This window comes from Pieris rapae, chromosome 16, assembly GCF_905147795.1.
Source record: "Pieris rapae chromosome 16, ilPieRapa1.1, whole genome shotgun sequence".
Classification (NCBI taxonomy): Eukaryota; Metazoa; Arthropoda; class Insecta; order Lepidoptera; family Pieridae; genus Pieris; species Pieris rapae.
In genome coordinates this window covers 4,902,076-4,923,227 of record NC_059524.1, presented here as the reverse complement: position 1 = coordinate 4,923,227, position 21,152 = coordinate 4,902,076, and the positions used below count along the sequence as shown (strand labels likewise).

General features: G+C 31.6%; 3 protein-coding genes across 3 annotated transcripts; 1 reads left to right on the top strand and 2 right to left on the bottom strand.

Annotated features, from left to right (window-relative positions):
• Positions 1-18: 18 nt before the first annotated feature.
• Positions 19-3,694, bottom strand: LOC111002240 (polycomb group protein Psc). Its single transcript, XM_022272387.2, has one exon. It carries the CDS (start codon positions 3,440-3,442, stop codon positions 185-187), a length of 3,258 nt encoding a protein of 1,085 aa, XP_022128079.2. The 5' UTR covers positions 3,443-3,694; the 3' UTR covers positions 19-184.
• Positions 3,695-4,532: 838 nt separating this feature from the next.
• Positions 4,533-11,063, top strand: LOC111002243 (cell division control protein 6 homolog). Its single transcript, XM_022272390.2, has 8 exons — positions 4,533-4,791; positions 5,170-5,334; positions 5,580-5,661; positions 5,991-6,162; positions 6,448-6,614; positions 7,332-7,624; positions 8,270-8,582; positions 9,057-11,063. Exons 2-8 carry the CDS (start codon positions 5,181-5,183, stop codon positions 9,271-9,273), a joined length of 1,398 nt encoding a protein of 465 aa, XP_022128082.2. The 5' UTR covers positions 4,533-4,791; positions 5,170-5,180; the 3' UTR covers positions 9,274-11,063.
• Positions 11,064-11,118: 55 nt separating this feature from the next.
• Positions 11,119-20,196, bottom strand: LOC111002249. Its single transcript, XM_022272397.2, has 5 exons — positions 20,051-20,196; positions 18,762-18,867; positions 14,683-14,843; positions 12,374-12,613; positions 11,119-11,466 (listed from the first exon to the last, which is right to left on the bottom strand). Exons 2-5 carry the CDS (start codon positions 18,865-18,867, stop codon positions 11,308-11,310), a joined length of 666 nt encoding a protein of 221 aa, XP_022128089.1. The 5' UTR covers positions 20,051-20,196; the 3' UTR covers positions 11,119-11,307.
• Between the last annotated feature and the right edge of the window lie 956 nt (positions 20,197-21,152).

Genomic DNA, 21,152 nt, shown 5'->3' with positions numbered 1-21,152 from the left:
TAAATAACTATACAATGATTTATTACAACAATTATTTTATTATGATAAATAGCTTACAAATATAATATTAATTATTAAAAGATAATATTGTAGTTAAGTAAAATCATACACTTAGAATAAATTAGTCTTAGATAGACTGAATTATGTAGTAAAATTAAGATTTTATTGCAAAAATCCATTAAAATTATACATTTTTGTTATCTTTATTGTTAAAATCATTTTGATTTTGATGAGCCATGTTAGGCATGTTTTTATATAAATCAAACTGCCTTTGAGCTTTCAACCAGGCATGTTGCATGTCCATTTGATGCCGAAATAAAGCCTGGGAAATAAGTGGTTGAGAGAGATAATCTGCTTGAGAACTCATAGGAGTATTAACATTTAAAGTAGGTGTAATGGGTTGTCGGATACCTGGTATTTTACCTGGAGGTACTAAAGGTTTTAATGGTTTTAATCCCGGCTTAGCCATACTTTGCAAGTCTTTATGTGATTCACTTTTTGATGCAAACATGTTTGATAATTGAGAAGTAATTCCTAAATTTGAGTGACTCTGTTCTAATATGTTGCTTGTATGTTTTTCCTCTGCTATGACTAATTTAGGTGAAGAACTTGGTGAGCGAGTTTGAGACCTTGGTGATGGCTGCATAGAGCTACTTGATGGTTGGTTTCCTTGATAATTCGGAGATGGTACACCACTAGGTGTATTAGTGTGGGAATGGTTTGCTTGCTTTATTGTATTAATTTGTTTAGGTAGGTCCAGTCTAACATTTATATTTTGAGGTATACTTGCAATCGATTTTTCTTGCTTTATTTGATTAGGGCTACTCCCCGGAGGTATTCTTAAAGGAGAGGATGCACTTGTTGGTCTAGAAAGGGAAGGAAACATATTCTGAGACATGGTTATTGGAGTAGACTTTGGTGGCAAATTCTGTTTTTTAGCCAGATTTGCTATTGACTGCATTGTTTCAAATGCCTTGGTTTGTTGAGGACCTAGTTGACTTTGAATAGGATGAGGCGTTGATAAGTCCAATGCAGTTGTTGACTTAACTTCACCTGATGTAAGTCCTGTTGGTCCAGCAGTCAGAGCTTTACTATTAGAGTTGCTTAATTTATTTGCTGCATTAAATGTTTTTGGGGTTGCTGGTACAAGTTTTGGGACCTGAGATTTATTTTTTGGTACCTTATTTTTAGAATCACTTTGCAAAGACTGAAGTTGCTGCTCAAATGTCTGTTGAAAGGTTATTGGAGCTGATCCCAGATTCACAGCCTGCTTAGCTAATTTTGTGTCAGCAATTGGTTTGAGATTAGGAATTGGACCTTTAGCTGATGTTTCATTTGTTTTAAGAGGCTTTGTTTGATTTGTATTATCTGACTTGGGTAAATTTGGCTTAGAATCAAATCCCTCTGATTTGTTAATTTTTTTCGGGTCTGTATCAGGAAGTTTCTTGATTTCAATGTAATTATGGACTGGAGGGCTTGGTACTTTATGTCCAGTATGATTATTGGCATTAGCAAGATTTTTATTGATAAGACCTTTCTTTTGCTCTAAAATAGGTAAATCTGAGGGGCTTTTCTGATCTGTTAAAGTAATTGATAAAGATGAAGGAATGTTAATTTTACAAGAATCAAACAAAGACTTGAGATTATCTCCAGTATTTTGAGCACCAGAAGAAGCAGATGTTTTCACTTGGGATAATATTTTACTTCGGTCAATTGTTGGATCACTGTTATTGGCAAGTAAATCCATTCGTAATTTTCCTGAATTTGGTGTTTTGTTACCAACTGTACTAGGTGTACTGGGTTTTAAATCTGGTATTTTCTTTGTAACTATCTTAGGTGTATCAGGTGCTTTATTGCTAATTAGTGTGGGAGCCTCTGTCTTAGATAGTTGGATCTTTAGAGGGGACACAGTTTTTTGTAACGAAGTTATGTGTTCAGGTTTCCGTTTGGGTGTCAAATTACCTTGACCTTCAGAAATAGCTCTTTTTTGTCCTGTTTCTGGTTGTTTTTCTAATGTGATGGAATTCATTTTATTATCTCTTGCTAGAGCACTTGATGTGGATTGAATTGTTTTTGCTATATCTATAGTCTTTCCCTTATCTAAAGAGACATTTAATTCAATATTTTTTACAACCTTTTCATCAGATTTACCAGACTTTGAACTTGGATTTAAAGACTGTGCTCCAGGGATTTTGGCTTTTTCCAATTCTATTTTAACTTTTTTTAATTCTGGTATATTCATATTAGACTGATATTTTCTTTTTAAACTGTCCTCTACTTTAGGGCTTGTAGGAAATTTTGAAATATTTTCTGTTCCTATAAAGTTTTCTGGGTTAGTTTTAGAAGGTGATTTTGCATTGCTCTTAGCTGTAAGCTCAAAAGAGTTAAGAAATTGCGATTTTTCAACCTCATCATCACACCTTTTCAGTGGAGAAATACTCCTTTTATTAATATGTGTTTCCTCTTTGGTTTGGATTTTTTCTAATTGGGTTTCTTTTTTACCTATTTCAGCACCCTTATTAACACTGCTATCATCTGGCATAGGACTATCAGTACCAGATGAAGTCTCAGACAGGTGATCATTTAAGTTAACAGATGCATTTTCTTGAACAGCAGGCATAGACTTTTTATCTTGAACTTGAGTACTTTTTCTGTTGACATCAAATAGCCTATTTCTAATAGCAACATAATCAATGATTTGATAGAAAAATCTCATAGGTTCATTACGCTTCCAATTATATATATAAGCAATGTCCATTAATGTATAGTAGTCTGGTAATGGAACCCTTTTGTATAAGATATCAATGGCAAACTGAGTACTGTCAATATCAAACTTCATACTTAGAAATTTTTTGAGATGGCTAATATTTACAACTGCAGGACACTGTAAATACCTTCTAGCTGTAGTGGGCAGCTGTGGCTCATTGCTGTCAGATGATTTACTTGAAATGCTGTCACTATCGGTGACATCTGAATATTCTAAAGAAAAGGAAATAACATCTTCAGGACTAAAAATAATCCTTTCAGTGTCTTCTCCTCGTTGCTCAGGTGTTGCAGATGCTGCTGGACCTGGTCGAGAGGCATAAAATGTCTGACGACGTTCCATTTCTTTTTGAAACAGCCCAGGTACTAACTTGTAGACTATATCTTGGAGTGCTTTGTCTAATTTTATATTAGGTTTCGCCGAATTAATCATCATTTCACACACAGGACAATATTTCTTTACCTGCAGATGTTTTATAATACAAGATCGACAAAATGAGTGTAAACACTCGACAATCGTCGTAGCATCAATATAATATCCGTGACACAGAGGGCACGTAATGTGTTCATTAACTTCACCCAAAAGGGTTCTATGTGGAACCACAGCTGTATTATTTTGTGCAGTCATTTTTACAACTTTTTTATCCGTCTGTTTATTAGAAGTAACCATTTTAACCATACATTTGTTTCATTACCCAGCGTCACAAGAACTGACTTCGCACACAAGAACAGCTAGTCTTCACCATAGGAAATTGTGAAACAGCCTCACTACACTAATTGTATAGCTTTGTATAAATAATGAATTCAATTAATGACATCATTCAAAAATACTTAAGAAAAATATGTACTCAGCTAGATATTATTATATTTAGCAAATAACAAACACGACCACCATCAACGACGCAGAGAAAATTATTCCACAGGCTATAAAGTAAGAACATTAACAAATACTGAATACAGTGAAAGACGACCAGAAACAGAGAATCAACTTTTTAATTATACCGTATACGTAGTCTATTTACTTCATACTGCTCCTTTATGTCAAAAATTTATTTGATTCGATATACGAAAGTCTTCTATCTTTCTCTATGCTTGGTATCGACTTAAAAAAAAACTCTCTTTACATCTCATAACTACGGAGAAAAATCTCATAACAACTATCAAAATGGTTGCTGTTGATAGCTAATAACGGCTGGTACGATGCTTTTGACCTTTTTATATATTTTCTTTGTATATACAATTATAAAAGTTAACTATACTGACATTAACATTCACAATAAAAAAATGTTTCGAGTTAATTAATTTTGACCGCAATATATAATATTTTTACTCTAATAAAACGTTTTTTACATTATTAATTTTACATTACATTAGTAATTTTATATAAATTACGAATGGTTTATATTATTATTTATTTATTTATGCAAAGTAGCTCCACAACTGCGCGTTTATCAAGGCAGTTTTTGGAACCAGCTGTCCACTGAAGTATTTCCGAACGAATGCGACTTAGGGTCGAAAACTTCAAGGAAAGAGCGTACCAATTCTTAAAAGGCCGGCAACGCGCTCGCGAGCCCTCTGGCATTGAGAGTGTCCATGGACGGCGGTATCACTTAACATCAGGTGAGCCTCCTGCGGCCTGCCCGTTTGACCCCTGTTTTATAAAAAAAAGTTACTTGTTTTTCGTTAAGGCAACATTTTTTATTTGACATATTTTGTTTCGAGATTTGACAACTGTTTGACGTTAGTTAGCTTTCAAATTACTTATTTCGAGTTTCGCGCCAAAAAAAGTGTAAATCACCACTTCATTCCTTCTTGTGCTCCGTATTTTATGTAACAATAAGTGTCTTTCTTGAAAACCTGTATGTATCCTTTAATAATGAACACTTAAATAGGCATTATTGAATATATGAAAAGTTCATTCATAATAAGACTTATGTAATGTAATAAAATAGGATACGACTGCAAGGTTTTAGGCAGTACTCAGTTGACAAACGAAGACATTATATATTACGTGCGGCAAACTATAAGGTAAGTCCATATTTATTTAATAATATTTCGCTAATTCCTGGTTTTCATAAAATCTGAAAGTAAAATGTTTCAAAGTATTCCTAATTGTTATCAGGATATAAAAGAAAACTTCATCAATTCAACTTGTTTATTTATAATCATGTCTCATTGGTGACAAATACTCAATACTTTAAAATTGTTAAGAAAATATCAATTCATATATATATACTTAACACATTATTTATAAAGAAATATAAATATTTATAACCTCCATTGTTTTCCTATAAAAATATGTGTTAACTTTTACACATATGACTACAGAAATTTAAACAACAGAAACCAAAATTTAAATTAAATACTGTTTAGTATTTGAAGTTTTATAATTTGCTCTTTTTGCAGAATAATCTTAAATGGCTAGTGTACAGTCTGGGATTCCATTCCGTCAGCGCAAAAAGACTGGTTTAACAGATGTCCAAAGAAAATCAAATTTGGAGAATGAAAGTCTTACAAATATCAAACCACAAAAAAGACGCCTTTCAAAAACCTTAAAGACTTATGACAATGGTAATGCATACATACAACATATTAATTATATGGATACAAGACATTTAATATGTTGATTTAATGTATAGGACTGTTATAATATTTTATTTAAGCTTTGTAACAAATTTAAGGTTTCATGCATGTCATTGTACAAGAAATATTGAAATAAAGATATAGTAATTCATGTTTAGTTAGCCTAGATACCCTAATGTATTTTAACTGTACTGTGTTGTGTATCTTAAAGACAGTAATTTTTTAAATTTCAGACTGTACACCAAACAAAGTCGGCCGATTAAACAGTATAACTAATGAATTAAACCAGAGTTATGAGGATGAGACATTATTTGAGTATGTATATTGCTATATTTACTAGTATTTTTATATTATTATCATCTTGTACATTTTGCTAAGAATTTTCAAAAACTACTTCTCTCTTTAGTCGGCAGCTCATTTCTGAGCGTCGTGGTCAGCAACAAAAACTACTTATTATTTCTATAAAAGTGTATTATATTTAAAAGCTGTTATATAGTACAAATTTAATTGTAATGTTATAACATATCTTTTATAATAAAGTTTAGGTAACTATACCGGTCTCTACTCTTAAATTAGTTTTTTATTTTTTATTAATTTTGTACTATCAGGAAATCTATATTGAAACTTACATCAATAAATTTCAGAAAGCCAATTTCACCTTTAAAGAGATTGACTAGCCGAGAGAAAGAAATAGAATTTCTTGAGGACTTTTTGGTAGATCACCTTGACAATGAGAAATCTGCATCATTATATATATCAGGACAGCCTGGTACTGGGAAGACAGCCTCTTTGTCATATATTTTACAATTAGACAAGGTGAGTGCCATATGTAGTAAGAAAGTGCATAAAGATGAAAATGCCTCTAAAAGAGAATAGTAACTATTCAAGTATTGAAGTTTCACATTGAAATATGTTGAGCATTAGAAACAATCAATTTTTACCGCAAACTGTGCTACTGATATCATTTATTAGATAACAGTTAAAATAATTTACATATATAATTGATGATTCTGTTATCAGTCAAATCATGATTTTGCTATATAAAATATACATTAAAATTATAATTTGCAAATTATAAATGATAAAATAATACTTTTTCAGATCAAGCAAGGGTTCAAACAAGTATATATAAACTGCACTATGATGAAGTCAGCTTCAAGTATTTACACACGGATATGTAATGAGCTGCATATAAAGTCTTCGGGGACATCAGAGAAAGCGTGTTTGACGGCTATTGAAAAGTATTTTAACAAAAAACATAAAATGATGTAAGTCTTAGTAATTATTTATGTTAGACATTTTAATATATTATTTCCTTATTAACTAACAGTAGTTAATAGTGTTTGCCTGGAAGAGATCGCTCAAACGCGATTAGGCCGCCAATTGCTCTCCTTTTCATTAAATAATGTTCAATTTTTATATTTTAGTGTAAGGAAGTTTTAATAAAATAAAAAATTAATAAATAAATAAAATATTCAACAATATTTTCCAAAAGCTATAAAAGTAATATTTTTAAATGTTTCTTTTATATTTCAAAATATATTGTATTAAAAACAATGTATGATTTTTTTTTATTTTATGGCCTGGTAACATAGACCTTTTTTAGAAGGTCCTAGAAGTCAACAACATATAAATGTCTAGGAAAACCATATGAGTAGAGGTGAGAAATTGCGCTTCTGCGAAAATCGTAATGGAAACTGGAAATGACGGATGTATGTGTTACATATTTTTATTATTTAAAAAATCACAGTTAATTGCACAATGTTCTGTATTATTGTGGATTAAATTTTCAAAATTATTACTTAGGGAAAGTGTCGGCTAAATAGCTATTAAACGATCTCTTCCAGGCAATATATTATATTTTAACATGATGGATCCTAATATATATAAATAATGTGACGAACTGCAGAAGTGTTAAACTTTATATAAAAAATGCTTTGATAGGATATTAATCATTATAATTAATATAAAAAAAATCTTTACAGCCTTCTAGTACTAGACGAAATAGATCAACTAGACAGTAAGAAGCAATCTGTATTATACACAATATTTGAGTGGCCGGCTCACGACTATGGGATAGTGCTTGTAGGTATTGCGAATGCCCTGGACTTAACCGAGAGAACATTGCCTAGGTTACAAGCCAGGTGTTCTATGAGGCCAACAACTTTGCATTTCGCTCCATACACAAAGGAGCAGATAATCAATATTTTCACCGAAGTCTTGGCCAGTGAGGATCGGACTAATATCTTTTCGGCACCAGCTTTGCAGTTGTTAGCAGGTAGGATATAAAGATTATTGATTATTTGTTAAAATTCATTATTAAAGTTCCTAAAGAAAACATTTCGATTGCCCGAATATTTTTTTTGTTATTTCTAGGGTTGTCTCATGCGTGGTATTTATTTTAGGGGCACCTCGATTGAAACTTTAATCGGTCTTTTTTTTATTACTAGCGAACCTGTCCGTTCGTATTAACAATGAATATTGATTACGAATTGGTATAATTAACTAAAAAAAATCAAATCAAAAATATCAGAAAGTGTTTATTATTGTAATGCTTGATGATATACAACCTTCTTTGTTTGTTTTTCTGACGCTTATATAAATAGTTTTGTTGGTATACCCACACGAGAACACAATTAAAATATTAAGTTCAACATTTCTATATAATAAATGACAATGGGTAATTTATTTAGTTTTTAATAAAGTCCAAATTATATGCTTTCCTTGCATGAATCCCTCATTGTATGGTAGAGACTTCCTCCATTCCTCTATTCACAAATTTTCTTTTCCTATTGCTTCAATGTATTTCCATTGGTCTGTTGGTATCGCGTGAAATTTGACTTGAATTTTTGTACAGTTACGCACTATTTGTATAAAATCAATGGTTTTATACATTTTGTTGAGCAAAAATGATTGATTTCAGCTAAAATAGCTGCCGTGTCGGGCGATATGAGACGCGCATTAGATATTGGCCGGCGAGTCGTAGAACTCGCCAGACGAAATAAATTTGGTGAAAGTAAATCTGTTGACGCCATGTTGAGCGATTCCACGGTTACTGTTGAACTAAAGCAAGTGTTACAAGTACTCAATGATGTCTATGGAGGTTCGAGCAAAATTAACACCGAGGTCGGAGATCAAATGCCAATGCAACAGAAGTTAATACTCTGCAGCATCATCATGCTGAAGGGCAAGAGTAAAGAGATTTTGCTTGGCAAGCTACATGATGTTTATAAAAAGTGAGTATATTTTTAATTATAAAACATGTTTTTTTTAGTTATTCTTTTCGTTTTACAACTGCGCATGCGCATCCCGGATTTGCGTGGAAATTATTTCTATATTTTTATAAAGAAAGGAATGAAAAATAAAATAAAAGGGAAGTGTTAAGTATGACTTTTAAAAATACATTGATATTTGGGAGTTCCCACTAAGGTTTAACTTGGAATCCTACCCTAAGAACTGTAGACAGCAAAGTAATTAACGTAAACTTGTTTATTTAATTTTTTTTAAATAATATTCTTGCTTACCCGAAAGTCTAACTGACCACGATTATCCCGTCTAAATGAAATAGAAACTAAAATTTAATAAAATACAATCAATTCTCGAGTTAAATTTAATTCCTAAGAAATTTACAATTAAAGGCTTATTTGGAAAAGCTTTTTAGTAATTTTTTAAATAGAATTTTATCCTTATAAATATTTGTGCTTATTAAGGGTGGCCACATCGCGCAACATAGCCTCACTGGATCTCAGTGAGTTGTGCAGTGCCTGTGGGTTATTGGAATCGCGTGGGGCTTTACGTATCATCGGAACCGGTGGGGCAAGATCCCGTAAACTTCGACTTAACTGGGACGAGACTGAGTTAACCGCAGCACTCGCTGATAAACCTCTAATGGCAGCTATATTGGCGGATAAGACTCATTTCTCCTAGTGTACGCTCATTGCGTATACGTGCGTTATGTCCGTGTTACATGAAGCTAGGTTTTCAAGCTAGGATAGCAAGTACTGTCCTGGCTTGGAACATGCTAGTTCTGTTTATATGAGGCTAGGATTATTTTAAGCTAGTTCTATTGACTGCGGTGACTTCACGTCCAAAATAATTGCATGCGAATGAACTAATTCAACTGAATGAATTACTTCGAAAACTGTTGTCTACACGAAGCCAGAAGTAATAATAATAATATTTATTTATTTCTCACAAAAACTTACAAAACTTCATAACATGATATGTTACAGTAATGTATCTAAATAATTGTCATTCTTCTTTGGAGTAATTGTTATTGATTTGAGATTTAGAAGTACTAGCTTGCAAGCTTACTGACACTAGCTTGCTATTCTAGCTTGAAAAACTGGCCTCGAGTAACTCGGGCATTAGTAATATAATAGTCTTATCTTAAGACTGAAGTTTTTTTGTGTCTGTGTAAGCGTTGTTATAATGAAAAGAAAAAGTACCGTTTTTGACAGCTCGAAATAATCGACCAGCCACACAATTTTTATAGTTTACTATTCGATGTATGTTCTTTCCGTTAGTTGTTCCGTAAAGTTGACAATATAAAAATCTATCGTTACTATATTATGGTATATATGTACGTATTGTTCGAGCTAATATCTTAGCCAGAATGACGAGAATAATTCGTTAGGTGCGGCCTTTCCCGCCTTACTGATATTTATATTTTTAAAAAGTTGACAATTTAACAGTCTAATGGCAAAAGAGGTTAGTAACAAATATAAAAATCATTATAAGTTTATGTAAGATTTTTCATCTTTAGAGTATTAGTAAAGATAGATTTTTATAATACAAATAATAACTCACGCATATTTTCATCGAAATTTAGATATTTTAGAATTTGATAATAACAACATAAGCAAGTATTAAACACCCTGTATGTAAACTTGAAAGTTAAGCTATTTATATTGTAATGTGTGTGCCTTATAATAATACAAGTGAATTTTTTCGACGTCGACAAACCATTTCATTTTACGTATTTGACGTGATTTTTGACAGTTGTATTTAATATTTTATTATTTGACATTTTGAGGCATGAGCTTCATCGTCTGTCAAATGTTTAACGTAATTTTTATATTAAGAGATCTCAAATGTGAAAGGATTTAGATGACGACAACTTGCATTTAGATGAAAGTTAAGTGTTTTAATGGCTGGTTTTTATACCAAATATAGATAGTTATGTAAGTAGATTGTGTATTAACAGCATATAATTGTGTTCAATACAATGTAAGAATTTCAATTTCAAAGAACATTTCGCTCGTATTTTTAACAATAATGCTTATTGTAATGAGTATTTTGTGTTTAAACTTTTTCTTTTATACTAATGACATTGACGTGTATTTTGTTTTTATGTTTTATTGAATTAATTATTTGAATTCAATACAAAAATGCATTTCTAAATTTAAAATTATGTAACATTTAAATTTCGAATTTTCACTTTAAGTTTTACGATGAATTTGTTATGTCTATAATAATTAATCAACTCTAATTTATATTAATGTGTTTGTTCGTATATATTTGCTGTCAGTTTCTCTTGTTTGATTAATTTGTTGATTTGTGTCTCTTGTATTATTTATGTTTATAATTGATTTGTCATATTTCTTTGTATAATTTAATGTTTTTATGTAAATTGTTTTTCAGATAGATGTACTAATTCGTATTCTTAAAATATTTTTTGTGTATTATGACTTTTTAAATAAACAAATCCAATTTTATTTATCTCTCTTTGCTTTAAGTATTTAATGTGAGTCACAAATAATAAAACCAATATTATTTTAAAAACTTTATTTCTACACATACAATATAAGTTACTTTATCCTATTTTGTGCATTCATGTTTTCATAGTTAATTTTGAATCCATATCCAAAATGCTTAAAATCCATAAGTGAAATTTAACTATCGTAATAAATAAGTTAAAAATAGTTAGGTTTTGTACAATGCCGTAATGGCACAATTATCTCATAGGCGTAGGCCGGGGTTACGCGATTTCACGAAGTTAAGCAGTTCTTCACTGTCTTCACAGACAAAAGGTTTCACGTGGTGACAGGCCACATCGTGCCATTTCACACCGTCGTTGTAGAAGTTGTTTAAGATTGCTAAACAAGATTCGTCATTGCCCTGTAAAAGAAACGCGAGTTTAAAAGTTAGTCGTGTCAGAAATTTTGATAAAATACATTTAATTGAAACACGAATGTAATAAAATTCGTTTAGTAAATTAATGTGTAAGTATCGTAGATAAAAAAAATAAAAAAACATATGTGCAATTCACACATGGTAGAAGTGAAACCTTTAAAAGCAAAGTTTTTATAATTAATCAAATATAAATTAATCATTTTCCACTATCTAAATGTGTGTGTTCTATAAAAACAGTATATTTTAATGATACATTTTAATTTATAAGTTTAATATAAATCTTTAGTTTGGCAAAAACTAAAACAACGAAAGTTTGAAATTCGATCAAATAAAAAAGCGGCAGTAAAGAGAGGCTGTATAATGCCTCCTATCTCATTTTCTCCCACGTTAAATGTTATGAATTTATGTTTCTGTCTCTCTTTACCGCTGCATCCGGTTTGAAATCACGACGATTCTAAAGAAGTTTATCTATCTCATTTTCTCCCACGTTAAATCATATGAATTAATGTTTCTGTCTCTTTTTACTGTCGCTTTTCCGTTGCATCCGGTTTGAAATCACAACGATTCTTAAGAAGTTTCACTTCAAAAAAAATGCAATTCTTGCAGAATACGCGAACAGGGAATTAAAAGAAATGAGTATTAACTTTTCAGGTTTTGTAATTTGAATAACCTTCTGGCTTGTTTTACGGAACAAGTTTATATTCATATTATATGAAATTTCTACATAGATTGGTGTGGATATTTTAACTCGCCTTATTAAAAAAATTAAAGTTTATGGTTTAAATGTACTAATTAATTAACTTTATATGTACAATCAAAACAGGAATAATAGGGATATTACATGGGTTGTGCGCCACAGAATATTGATGGTAACTAAAAGTCTAAAACTTACTTGTGCAGCCTCACGGTTGTCAGGTTGTTGCTGTCCATACCCGCCGGTGTAGGACCAATCTCCGGTGTTCCTTTGGGTGGTGGGTCCAATCTTAGCTCCAGAACCGGACCAGAACCAACCGTTTACATTCGGGGGCTGAAGGTCGGTACGGTCGCAACCCGCAAAGTTACATTTACGACCAGACGTCCAAATGTACCGCACGTTGCCTGCTGCGATCCTCTGCTTTATGAATTCATTTTCCTAGGACCATAATATTTGTTAAAGTATTATCAAAAAATAATATAAACATATGCTCGTACAATAGGCACTTATATTAATTAAGATGTCCAATGGTTAAGTCCCAGAACACAAGAGTACTAAAAATTTATTAAATGGCCTAATTAAGTTGTATTACTAATTCGATTAATATAACTATATAGCAGAAGATGGCTCTAGAGAAAGGTTAAAGGTTTTTGCATCACTATTACCAATATTACAGATTTAAACGATAGAAACTATAGGTATCTAATTGACCCATGTTATCTACTGGGTAAATGTGAAATCAGTTACAAGTGATTAGTGGAAGTCCACCTCCGTCGTATGTTTCCGGCTTAAGTAAAACGGTCGAGGTATGTATGCCGTGTGCCACTTGTCTGCGCCTTATGAGTAGGTATGTCAAGTATCGCAGCCGGCCATTGCACCCCTTTCACGGACGCTTCCACGCTCTAAAAACCGATCAATCTATTGCATTGTATTTGTATGCATCGGACATGACAAATAGGTATTTCACTACATCTACTACTACGTATATCGCTTCTGTCCGCAAAAACATATCGATGGATCGAAATAAAACAAAATCACTAAGCTAAGATCACCAAACTGTATATGAAATCAGCCTAATGGAGATAATATAACACTCTTCTGTTTATATTATATTTATGTGAATATATCTAGTAATTGTATTCACAGACGTGCTTCCTTATAGGAAGATACATTAACAATAGTATTACGTACATTGACACCAAGTTAACCGCGACAGGAAATGTTTGGAGAAAATTTACTACTTATCTATGCTGTTTTCTTTATTTGCCTATTACGTAGGATATAAGCAATTAAATTGTTACGCATCTGTACTTCTCTGAGAAATCTTCCATAGAACAATAATCTAGGCTATAGTCGTCTCTGTAGCACGCACTATGTCTATACGCCAATGCGTGCGCCAAAAAACGCTTGCGTTTGTTTTCCTATACCACTAAGTCTGAATTCCAGTTAGCTAAAATGTACCGTAAATTGTAAAAAAAAAGTTAATAGTCGGGAGATGGTAAGTGGCCCATGGTACCTTTCATTTCTTACTATCCAGCAGTCTACCATCCAAAAATAAAAAAAGATAATAATTTTTTTTAAATAGTAACAATAAAATACAATAACTTGTAATTGTTTCGACGTATATAAGTACTATATAAATTTTGTGCTTAATGATTTAGTCAGTACAGCCACCGAGATAATTTCTTTGAAAGTTTGAGTAAAATGGAAAAAAAATATTTTAATGTTTTATTTAGTAAGAATATTGTATTGTACCTGGTTTATAAATTGTTTTGGAAGTGAATCATTGCAGTCATAGTAATATGTCAGCACATCATTGTGTTACGCAAATGTATCAATACCTACTGATTGGTATATGCAAACTGCAATCAAAACTAATACTGGTATGTTTCAGTTTCGTAACGACCAATTGCGATTGCCTAATGTTTTTATAGAAATCAATTTGATAGTCTAGAAAGTGAACATCACGATTCACGACTGGAGTGACCCTATGATGTAAGCTGGCTAAAGACAGTTAACCTGAGGTCATCTCACAATTATTGGATAAGGTATAGGGTTACCATATAATCGCTCAGCCTCGCAATACACGTATCAAAATTTTATAAGTCCAAGATTTGCGTAAAACATTGAATCTCTTTTAAATATTTTTTAAAGATACTATGATTTTATGTTCTATGCCTTTTGTACTAAGTATAAATACGTAATGTATCTACGGTTTTTATTTATTTTATAATGGACGTAGGAAAATATTCATTATAAAAGATACATGAATGTTATTTATCGTATACAATTACAAAAAATATTCAATCTCTAATAAAAATAGTTATTCAACTAAACCTCTAAAATACGTTATCTCAGTTATGAGAACTTTTTTATTTGCGAGTTTACAGACAGTAATACATCGAATTTAAAATATATAAAGTTGTTACAATTAAAGAAAACCTCTATATTTTACGTGTACCAACCGCTACTTTTTATTCGTATACCTACGTAGAAAAAATGATTACCTGAGGGGTCTCTAGTGAGACGGCGTCCATGCAGTGACGACGGCAGATGTTCCTGGCGTCTAACCAGTCCACTTCTAAATTGCGGGTGGGTGCGTGTTCCCAACTGAAGAAGTATGAATGGAGGACTCCACGACCGTCCCTGTATGTTGAATGGCGAACCCCTAAACATCAAAAGTTATTATTAATATTAAAGTTTGGTAAGAGTCGTTAAATGCGTAGGTTAGAACTCATAGTACTTTACAATAATTTATTACATCAGTAAAGTCAACTTAATGCTTTTTCATACAACGCTTAGAAAAGCAGGTGCCAGTTCATAAAACGTATTTACTATACAAACGCGGTCACGTGTTTCGTAACTAGAAAGTAACGTTATGACCTTTCTCAATGTATGGAATATGACTTTTTGCAAATAACTTTCATTGTAATATTTGGACTTGTACCGGAAATGAGGTAAACATTTGTGCTTTATGTAATAGTGAATGGTTGAATGTGAATATTAGTGATTCACGTAATTATTAGCATACATATAATTATGTCATTAATGTTAATTTAACGACTCGACATTTTTTCTAGAAATAATTTGGTGATATATCATTTAGAATAAGAATCAAATTCTATAGTTACTAATATAATTTTATTCTACAAGTACAAGTTTGCCGTCATTCCCTATCCAAACAAAACGTCAAATCTAGAATGATAGATGTTTGTTATAATGCAATTAGGATATAGCAGAAAGCTTTTTAGAAATTTTTCTAACTAATTGCTAATTATAGTAAAATTCAAACGAAAGTATATCCAAAACACTATAAAATGTCTTATTACAAAAAAGTCATGCATTTTTTAAACTTACATATTGTTAATGCGCGTAAAATAGAAATTAAAATGCGTGTTCATTAATACTCATTACACGTGCTAATACTTTTATTTTCACAAAAAATAAGCATTCTCAAATTACACACATAAAACCAAAAGAGCGTAAAAAATGGAATAGTTAAAATACGAAAGGCTCTGTGATCTGGTTAAGCAAGTTTTTTTTCTTTATACATATTTACAGTCATATTAAATCAGGTTGAATTTTAAACTTACTAGTCAACAACATTATAAGTAGAGAATCGGCCAATATAGCAGTGTCAGAAATGCAGCCTGCAACCTTCAGAATTCTGCTCTTACAAATACGTGTAATACTATATTTAATTACAAAGTAATAAAGCGGTTTATTATTATATATTATTATTATATATTCGGTTAAATTTGACTACAACATCAAAATACGCATTTCAATGTGATTATAAAATATGTTTTAAACAAGTCGACTTGAAAGATCAGTTTTATAAAGCTTTTATTAATTTTAGGGAAATACAATACGTTTCTGTAAGATATTTTTTAAATCAACTCTACATACTACTTCTTGTATGCCAGTATATACATACTTCACCAGTATATTATTATAAAATTAAGTGACATAATCTAGTTTTCTTAGTGAAAGTAAGTGCTTTTTACTAAAAACGTTTGAGCGTCAATTTTCGTTACCGTCTCGAAAGTGAGATCTCCGAACAGCCGGCATAAAACTCAGTAGTTACAGACTCTCTAACCGGTATTGATAATATATTTTAAGGTTACAATACTTTTGAACAATGATGTTTTGTTAGTATTGTAAATAAATGATGTTCGATTGTCCGTACACTCCCATACAACTCGGTAACGCCCATAGCACGTATTGCTGACATCGCGTTGCGACATTCATAAGTCCTCTTGTGGGAATATTCATACAATACATTTTGTCACAACCGCATTAAATATGAAATGGTTTGGCGGATAAAACTGAGAAGTGTTAGCCGTGTAGTTAGGTGCCCGATACTTAAACTTCAGGTACTGGGTTCGAACCCCTGCTGCGAATTTAGGTTTCTATGAAAGACAGTTAATAGTAAAGTAAAACATGAGTAAACAGCAACGAACGAAAATTGCCATCAAAATAAATGTAGATTAAATTAATCCACGCAAGTGTAATGAGTACGGTTTAATTATGGTTACCGCACAAGGTGTAAAATCTATGGGATCGATTTGGGAGCAACAATATTAATTTGAATGTAAGTAATGATTTACGTTACGAGTTACGAAAAGAAGCCTGATAAAAATTATCTCGCCTTAGCCAATGAGACGCAGAAATGTATCTGCCCCATACCCCATTGTGGGTGGGGCAATGGTGTGGGTAATGGGACTTACAATAAATATTTATTATAAATAGTGATATATTGTTACTGCCGTTCAAAAAAATAAAATAAAATCATGGTTCCCAACGCTGTTAAGTATTATGCTAGTTATTAAGGTCGAAAAGACAAAGCTTCATAATATGGTTGGATGATTTCTGTAATGTTTCAAGGCAGGGCACTCAGTTATTTTTTCCGGTTTAAGTAGGGAATAGAAGGCATAAGGACCGACACAGGTGCTTGCTTTTAAAAAGATAATATCATTTTAATAGACTATAATACGATATTATTAAAATTGGTATTTTCATACTATTCATACGTATAAAAATACTATTTTTTTATATTATAAACGCTTCTGATAAAATAGTGTTATAATAAACAACCAATGACAATATTTTTATATTTCTTCTATTATTTTACCTACGCCATTAAAAATCTTTATTATGTTAAATTTAATAAAATCTAAAACCCTTAAAACGTTAAATTGCAAAGTGACATTGAATAGACTTTCCATGCGGGCTTTTCTTCACTAATGTTATTGTAACTACGTAATAAATATTGATTAAATGCTTTACCACATTGGCCCACTTAAGTTGGTCACAGGTAATAAATAATCAATGGTGCTTATTTAAAAAAATAAAAATACAGTTTATATAGAAGTAATACACTTTTTGTGTGCAAAATTCCAAAAATGTATATGCTCCTCTACAGTCAGTTTAGTTCAGTTTTAATAGATTTAGTAAAATACTATCCGTACTTTTGAAAAGGAAAATTGACAGGTATTCTTTAATATGTATAAAAAGCCGTAGTGCTTACTCATCAATTGCTTGGTTATCTTCTATGGATTTAAATTAATTTACACCGAAGTAATTAACATTTCCTTTTGCGACAAAATGAACTTGACCTATATACTTGAATGTACGAATGGCTCAAAATAATTAGCGACGTTAGTGCCATCACTTCGCATCAGGTACTGCAATTAGACTACAAGGTGAGCCACCAGTCACCACATCTAACCGAGTCTTGCGCAAGAAACATACTCGTGACCATTGCACATCTCTGAAAGGCTGCTGAAATCTAATGACCTCTGTACCAAGTCACGATTATCTTGCTCTAATTATTGTTTTACTATCTACTAACTAATATTGGCCAAAACAACTGAATGTGTAACTTGAAGGTTGAAGGTTAAATCTTCTACAAATGTTAATTTATAAGACATTAATTATTCTTTACTAGTTATAGTGTCCCGTACAAATATTACGTCTGAATTAGGTTTTTTTTATATTGACAATTACCAGGTGTTTGATGCTGTTATTTGGTAACAAATTAAACTTTGCCTAGTTTGGGGGATTATAGATTTTGGTTACGAAATAATGTGATTATTGACGCGGTAAAATACAAGTACTAAATTAAATTAATTTTATAGTAATTACTGATGCCGAGGTGATAAACTTGCAACTTTCAAAATTAGGTTTTTTATTTCTTTGTTGTGCCAAAACATTAACTAAATAAATATTATTTTTGTTTTCTTCTTCTTTTTGTTAGGCTAGTAAATGTAAAGACATAATTCCAGTAATTACAGTTTTGTATGCATTTTGTATAAATAATTTTGATTTTATTCATCATTATAACGTCTCGGATAACATATTTTATAAGTAATTGACGATTATATCAGAACACCTGATTTAATGTTGTTTTTTATATGTTCTAGGTAATGACTATTTTTTTATTTTTGTAGTGTTAGTTATACTTCATTATTGTTAAACATAAACTAATCATGCCGACCAAAATGTTAAACTGAAATTACAAAACTGTTACATTATTACAACAAGCCTTTTACAGAATATAAACAAACAAATACAAAATACGTACTATTAGCACAACTCCGTGGGTCAGGAAGCGCTAATCTTCTTTGTGCTTCTGCAACGCAAAACACTACCAGCAGCGCCGCTGCAGCCAAACAGGTGTGTCGGCTCATCTGGAAAATGTAATTTATTAGCGTTTTAATTAAAGGATTTATCACCAACGGACGTATGATGTTATTATGTATATCTGGTAATCCCTGGAGTCGGGACAGGTTCTCGTTTTATTACTAATTTTTTGTTAAAAAAAACAGCTTTTATTATGACATTTTTGTTATAGATTCTGTATTAAAACATTCCAAAACGGTCACTTCACTTATATGTATGTGTGATCCCCTGACTCGAATGCTAACTCTTCCATTGATATCGTTTCATATGCCTTCATACTGACAGACTAAATTAGTTCATAAATGATTTACGGTAATATTTTTAAAAGAGTATTTTTAATTTTGACTATTTGACCGTTAGTAAACGGTTTGTAATCCGTTACAACTGTATATTCGATTATATAGGTTTTATTAGTAAACTGGAATTAAGTAGTCATATAGCGTAAAAGTTACTGCTCATTATTTATTAAGTCGATTCAGAAGAGACTAATTTGCTGTAACGGCTAATTTTATAATAATATCTGAATCTCACGGTGATAGCATCGCACCAATTATGTATCGTATATAGGTATTTTATGGGTTTAGTTAATTTTTAATCTTATTTAAACCATATCACTATTAAATTGATGAGCTAGGACGTGCATCTCTTGCTAATTCGATCGGAAGTGTATCAAGGAAAGTAGTTAACTGCCGTTTTGAGGTAACCTAATGAGTTCACTTTCTTTTAGTTATGCAGGTAGCGTAGCTTGAGGACAATCGATACGTGAGATGAATTTATTTTGTTGTTTGTATTTGTGAAAGCAAAACTCGCCTCTCTGACCTCCTTGCGTGAAAAGGTGCTCGCGCGAGAAATCGACAATTTGGTACGCATTTTATGAGACGGAAAGCTAGCATCCGAAGTTGTTCTCAGTAGAAATTTTATGTAATTGAAATAAGTTTTTTATTGACTATAATTCATTCAATTATTTAAAAAAATATCAACAATTTTCAAAACGTTACAGTGATTAGACATTTATCAAATCATTTGTTAAGACGCATAAAAAAATTATTAAAAAATTTATATTTAATTTATTAGCCAATTTTAAAATAATACCACAGCAAACCTGAAAAATTGTACACTAATGAGCGTTTAATCTGAAGCACTGATATTATTTTATAACTGGCAATTTCGCACTAGTGCAATCCACGGTACCTTTCGTATTATTGAAGCTTTTGATGAACTTGCCCGTACGCGGTACGCAGTGTGCGTTCAACGGCGATATCACAACAACTGACGCAGGCACTGCGGTTCTCTCTAATTAAGCCTCCGACATTCATTCACTTTCACTTCCAATATGATGATGAGAGAAGATCCGACTCTTCGTCCCTCCCCTTCGAAACATAATGAGTACCTGTAATTGCAGAGACCTTCTAGAGGTCGTAGCCGGATATGAACATGAATTTACATAATCCGGTCACACATGAGTTATTATGTGATCAGGTGTACGACTCTTTGTTTTCCTCTAGCTGGTTGGTAATATAAGAAGCGCGATGTGCTACTTCCTACTTTTTATTCTAATGGCTCAATGATTAACGTAATTTAAATATTAGTGGAAGCTCTCAAAGAAGCAAGCTTTCCGTATTTATTTTGTTTTTTAATAGAACAAAATATTGTTCTATTTCAATTTCAATCGCTTAAAATAGTGTGTTAGTAGCAGTATTAAAAGATTTAAGTGTTGAAATGATGCACTCTGCAAATTATTAAACATGATGAAATTGTAATTGAGGTCAAATGAATATTTTTAATATTACGCTTTTAAACCTTTATTCAAAAAAGTTAATAGAATTTTTGATAGTTTTCACTTATATCTACAATTAAATTTAAGAGATTATAAATACATAATAATTAATAGTAATTACGTTAAAAATATACAAAGCCTAAAGCTGTTCATGTTCGAAATCAGTCTCAGTATACCCAAAGACAATTAATTTTTCTTGAAAACATGACTTTTTAAAAATTTGCGTCATTGTCTTTCACTACGAATAGCAGCGCTACATAATCTATTTTATTTATGTAGCACTACTATTCGTAGAAACACACGACTGGAACTTCTGGAGCTTCTTCCTCTCTGTCCTATAGGTATATACTTCTAAGCTTTGGTAACTTGAGTTTTCACTTTAGTATACTCCATTATATGTCCTTTCATTTTTATAATACTTAATATAATAAAATTGTCCCCTGCGGCAGAGTACTATTCGTAATTGTATGCTAGTGGCTTTTCCTCGTTAGACTGCAATGCTCTAACGCTGTGCGA

Coding starts and splice junctions, on each gene's coding strand:
- LOC111002240 (XM_022272387.2), bottom strand. CDS start 3,442: ATGGTTAAAATGGTTACTTCTAATAAACAGACGGATAAAAAAGTTGTA.
- LOC111002243 (XM_022272390.2), top strand. CDS start 5,181: ATGGCTAGTGTACAGTCTGGGATTCCATTCCGTCAGCGCAAAAAGACT. Junction 6,163..6,447: donor ATATTTTACAATTAGACAAG/GTGAGTGCCATA, acceptor ATACTTTTTCAG/ATCAAGCAAGGGTTCAAACA. Junction 8,583..9,056: donor CTACATGATGTTTATAAAAA/GTGAGTATATTT, acceptor GTGCTTATTAAG/GGTGGCCACATCGCGCAACA.
- LOC111002249 (XM_022272397.2), bottom strand. CDS start 18,867: ATGAGCCGACACACCTGTTTGGCTGCAGCGGCGCTGCTGGTAGTGTTT. Junction 14,844..18,761: donor CCCACGGAGTTGTGCTAATA/GTACGTATTTTG, acceptor TTTGATGTTTAG/GGGTTCGCCATTCAACATAC. Junction 12,614..14,682: donor TCTCACTAGAGACCCCTCAG/GTAATCATTTTT, acceptor TTATGGTCCTAG/GAAAATGAATTCATAAAGCA.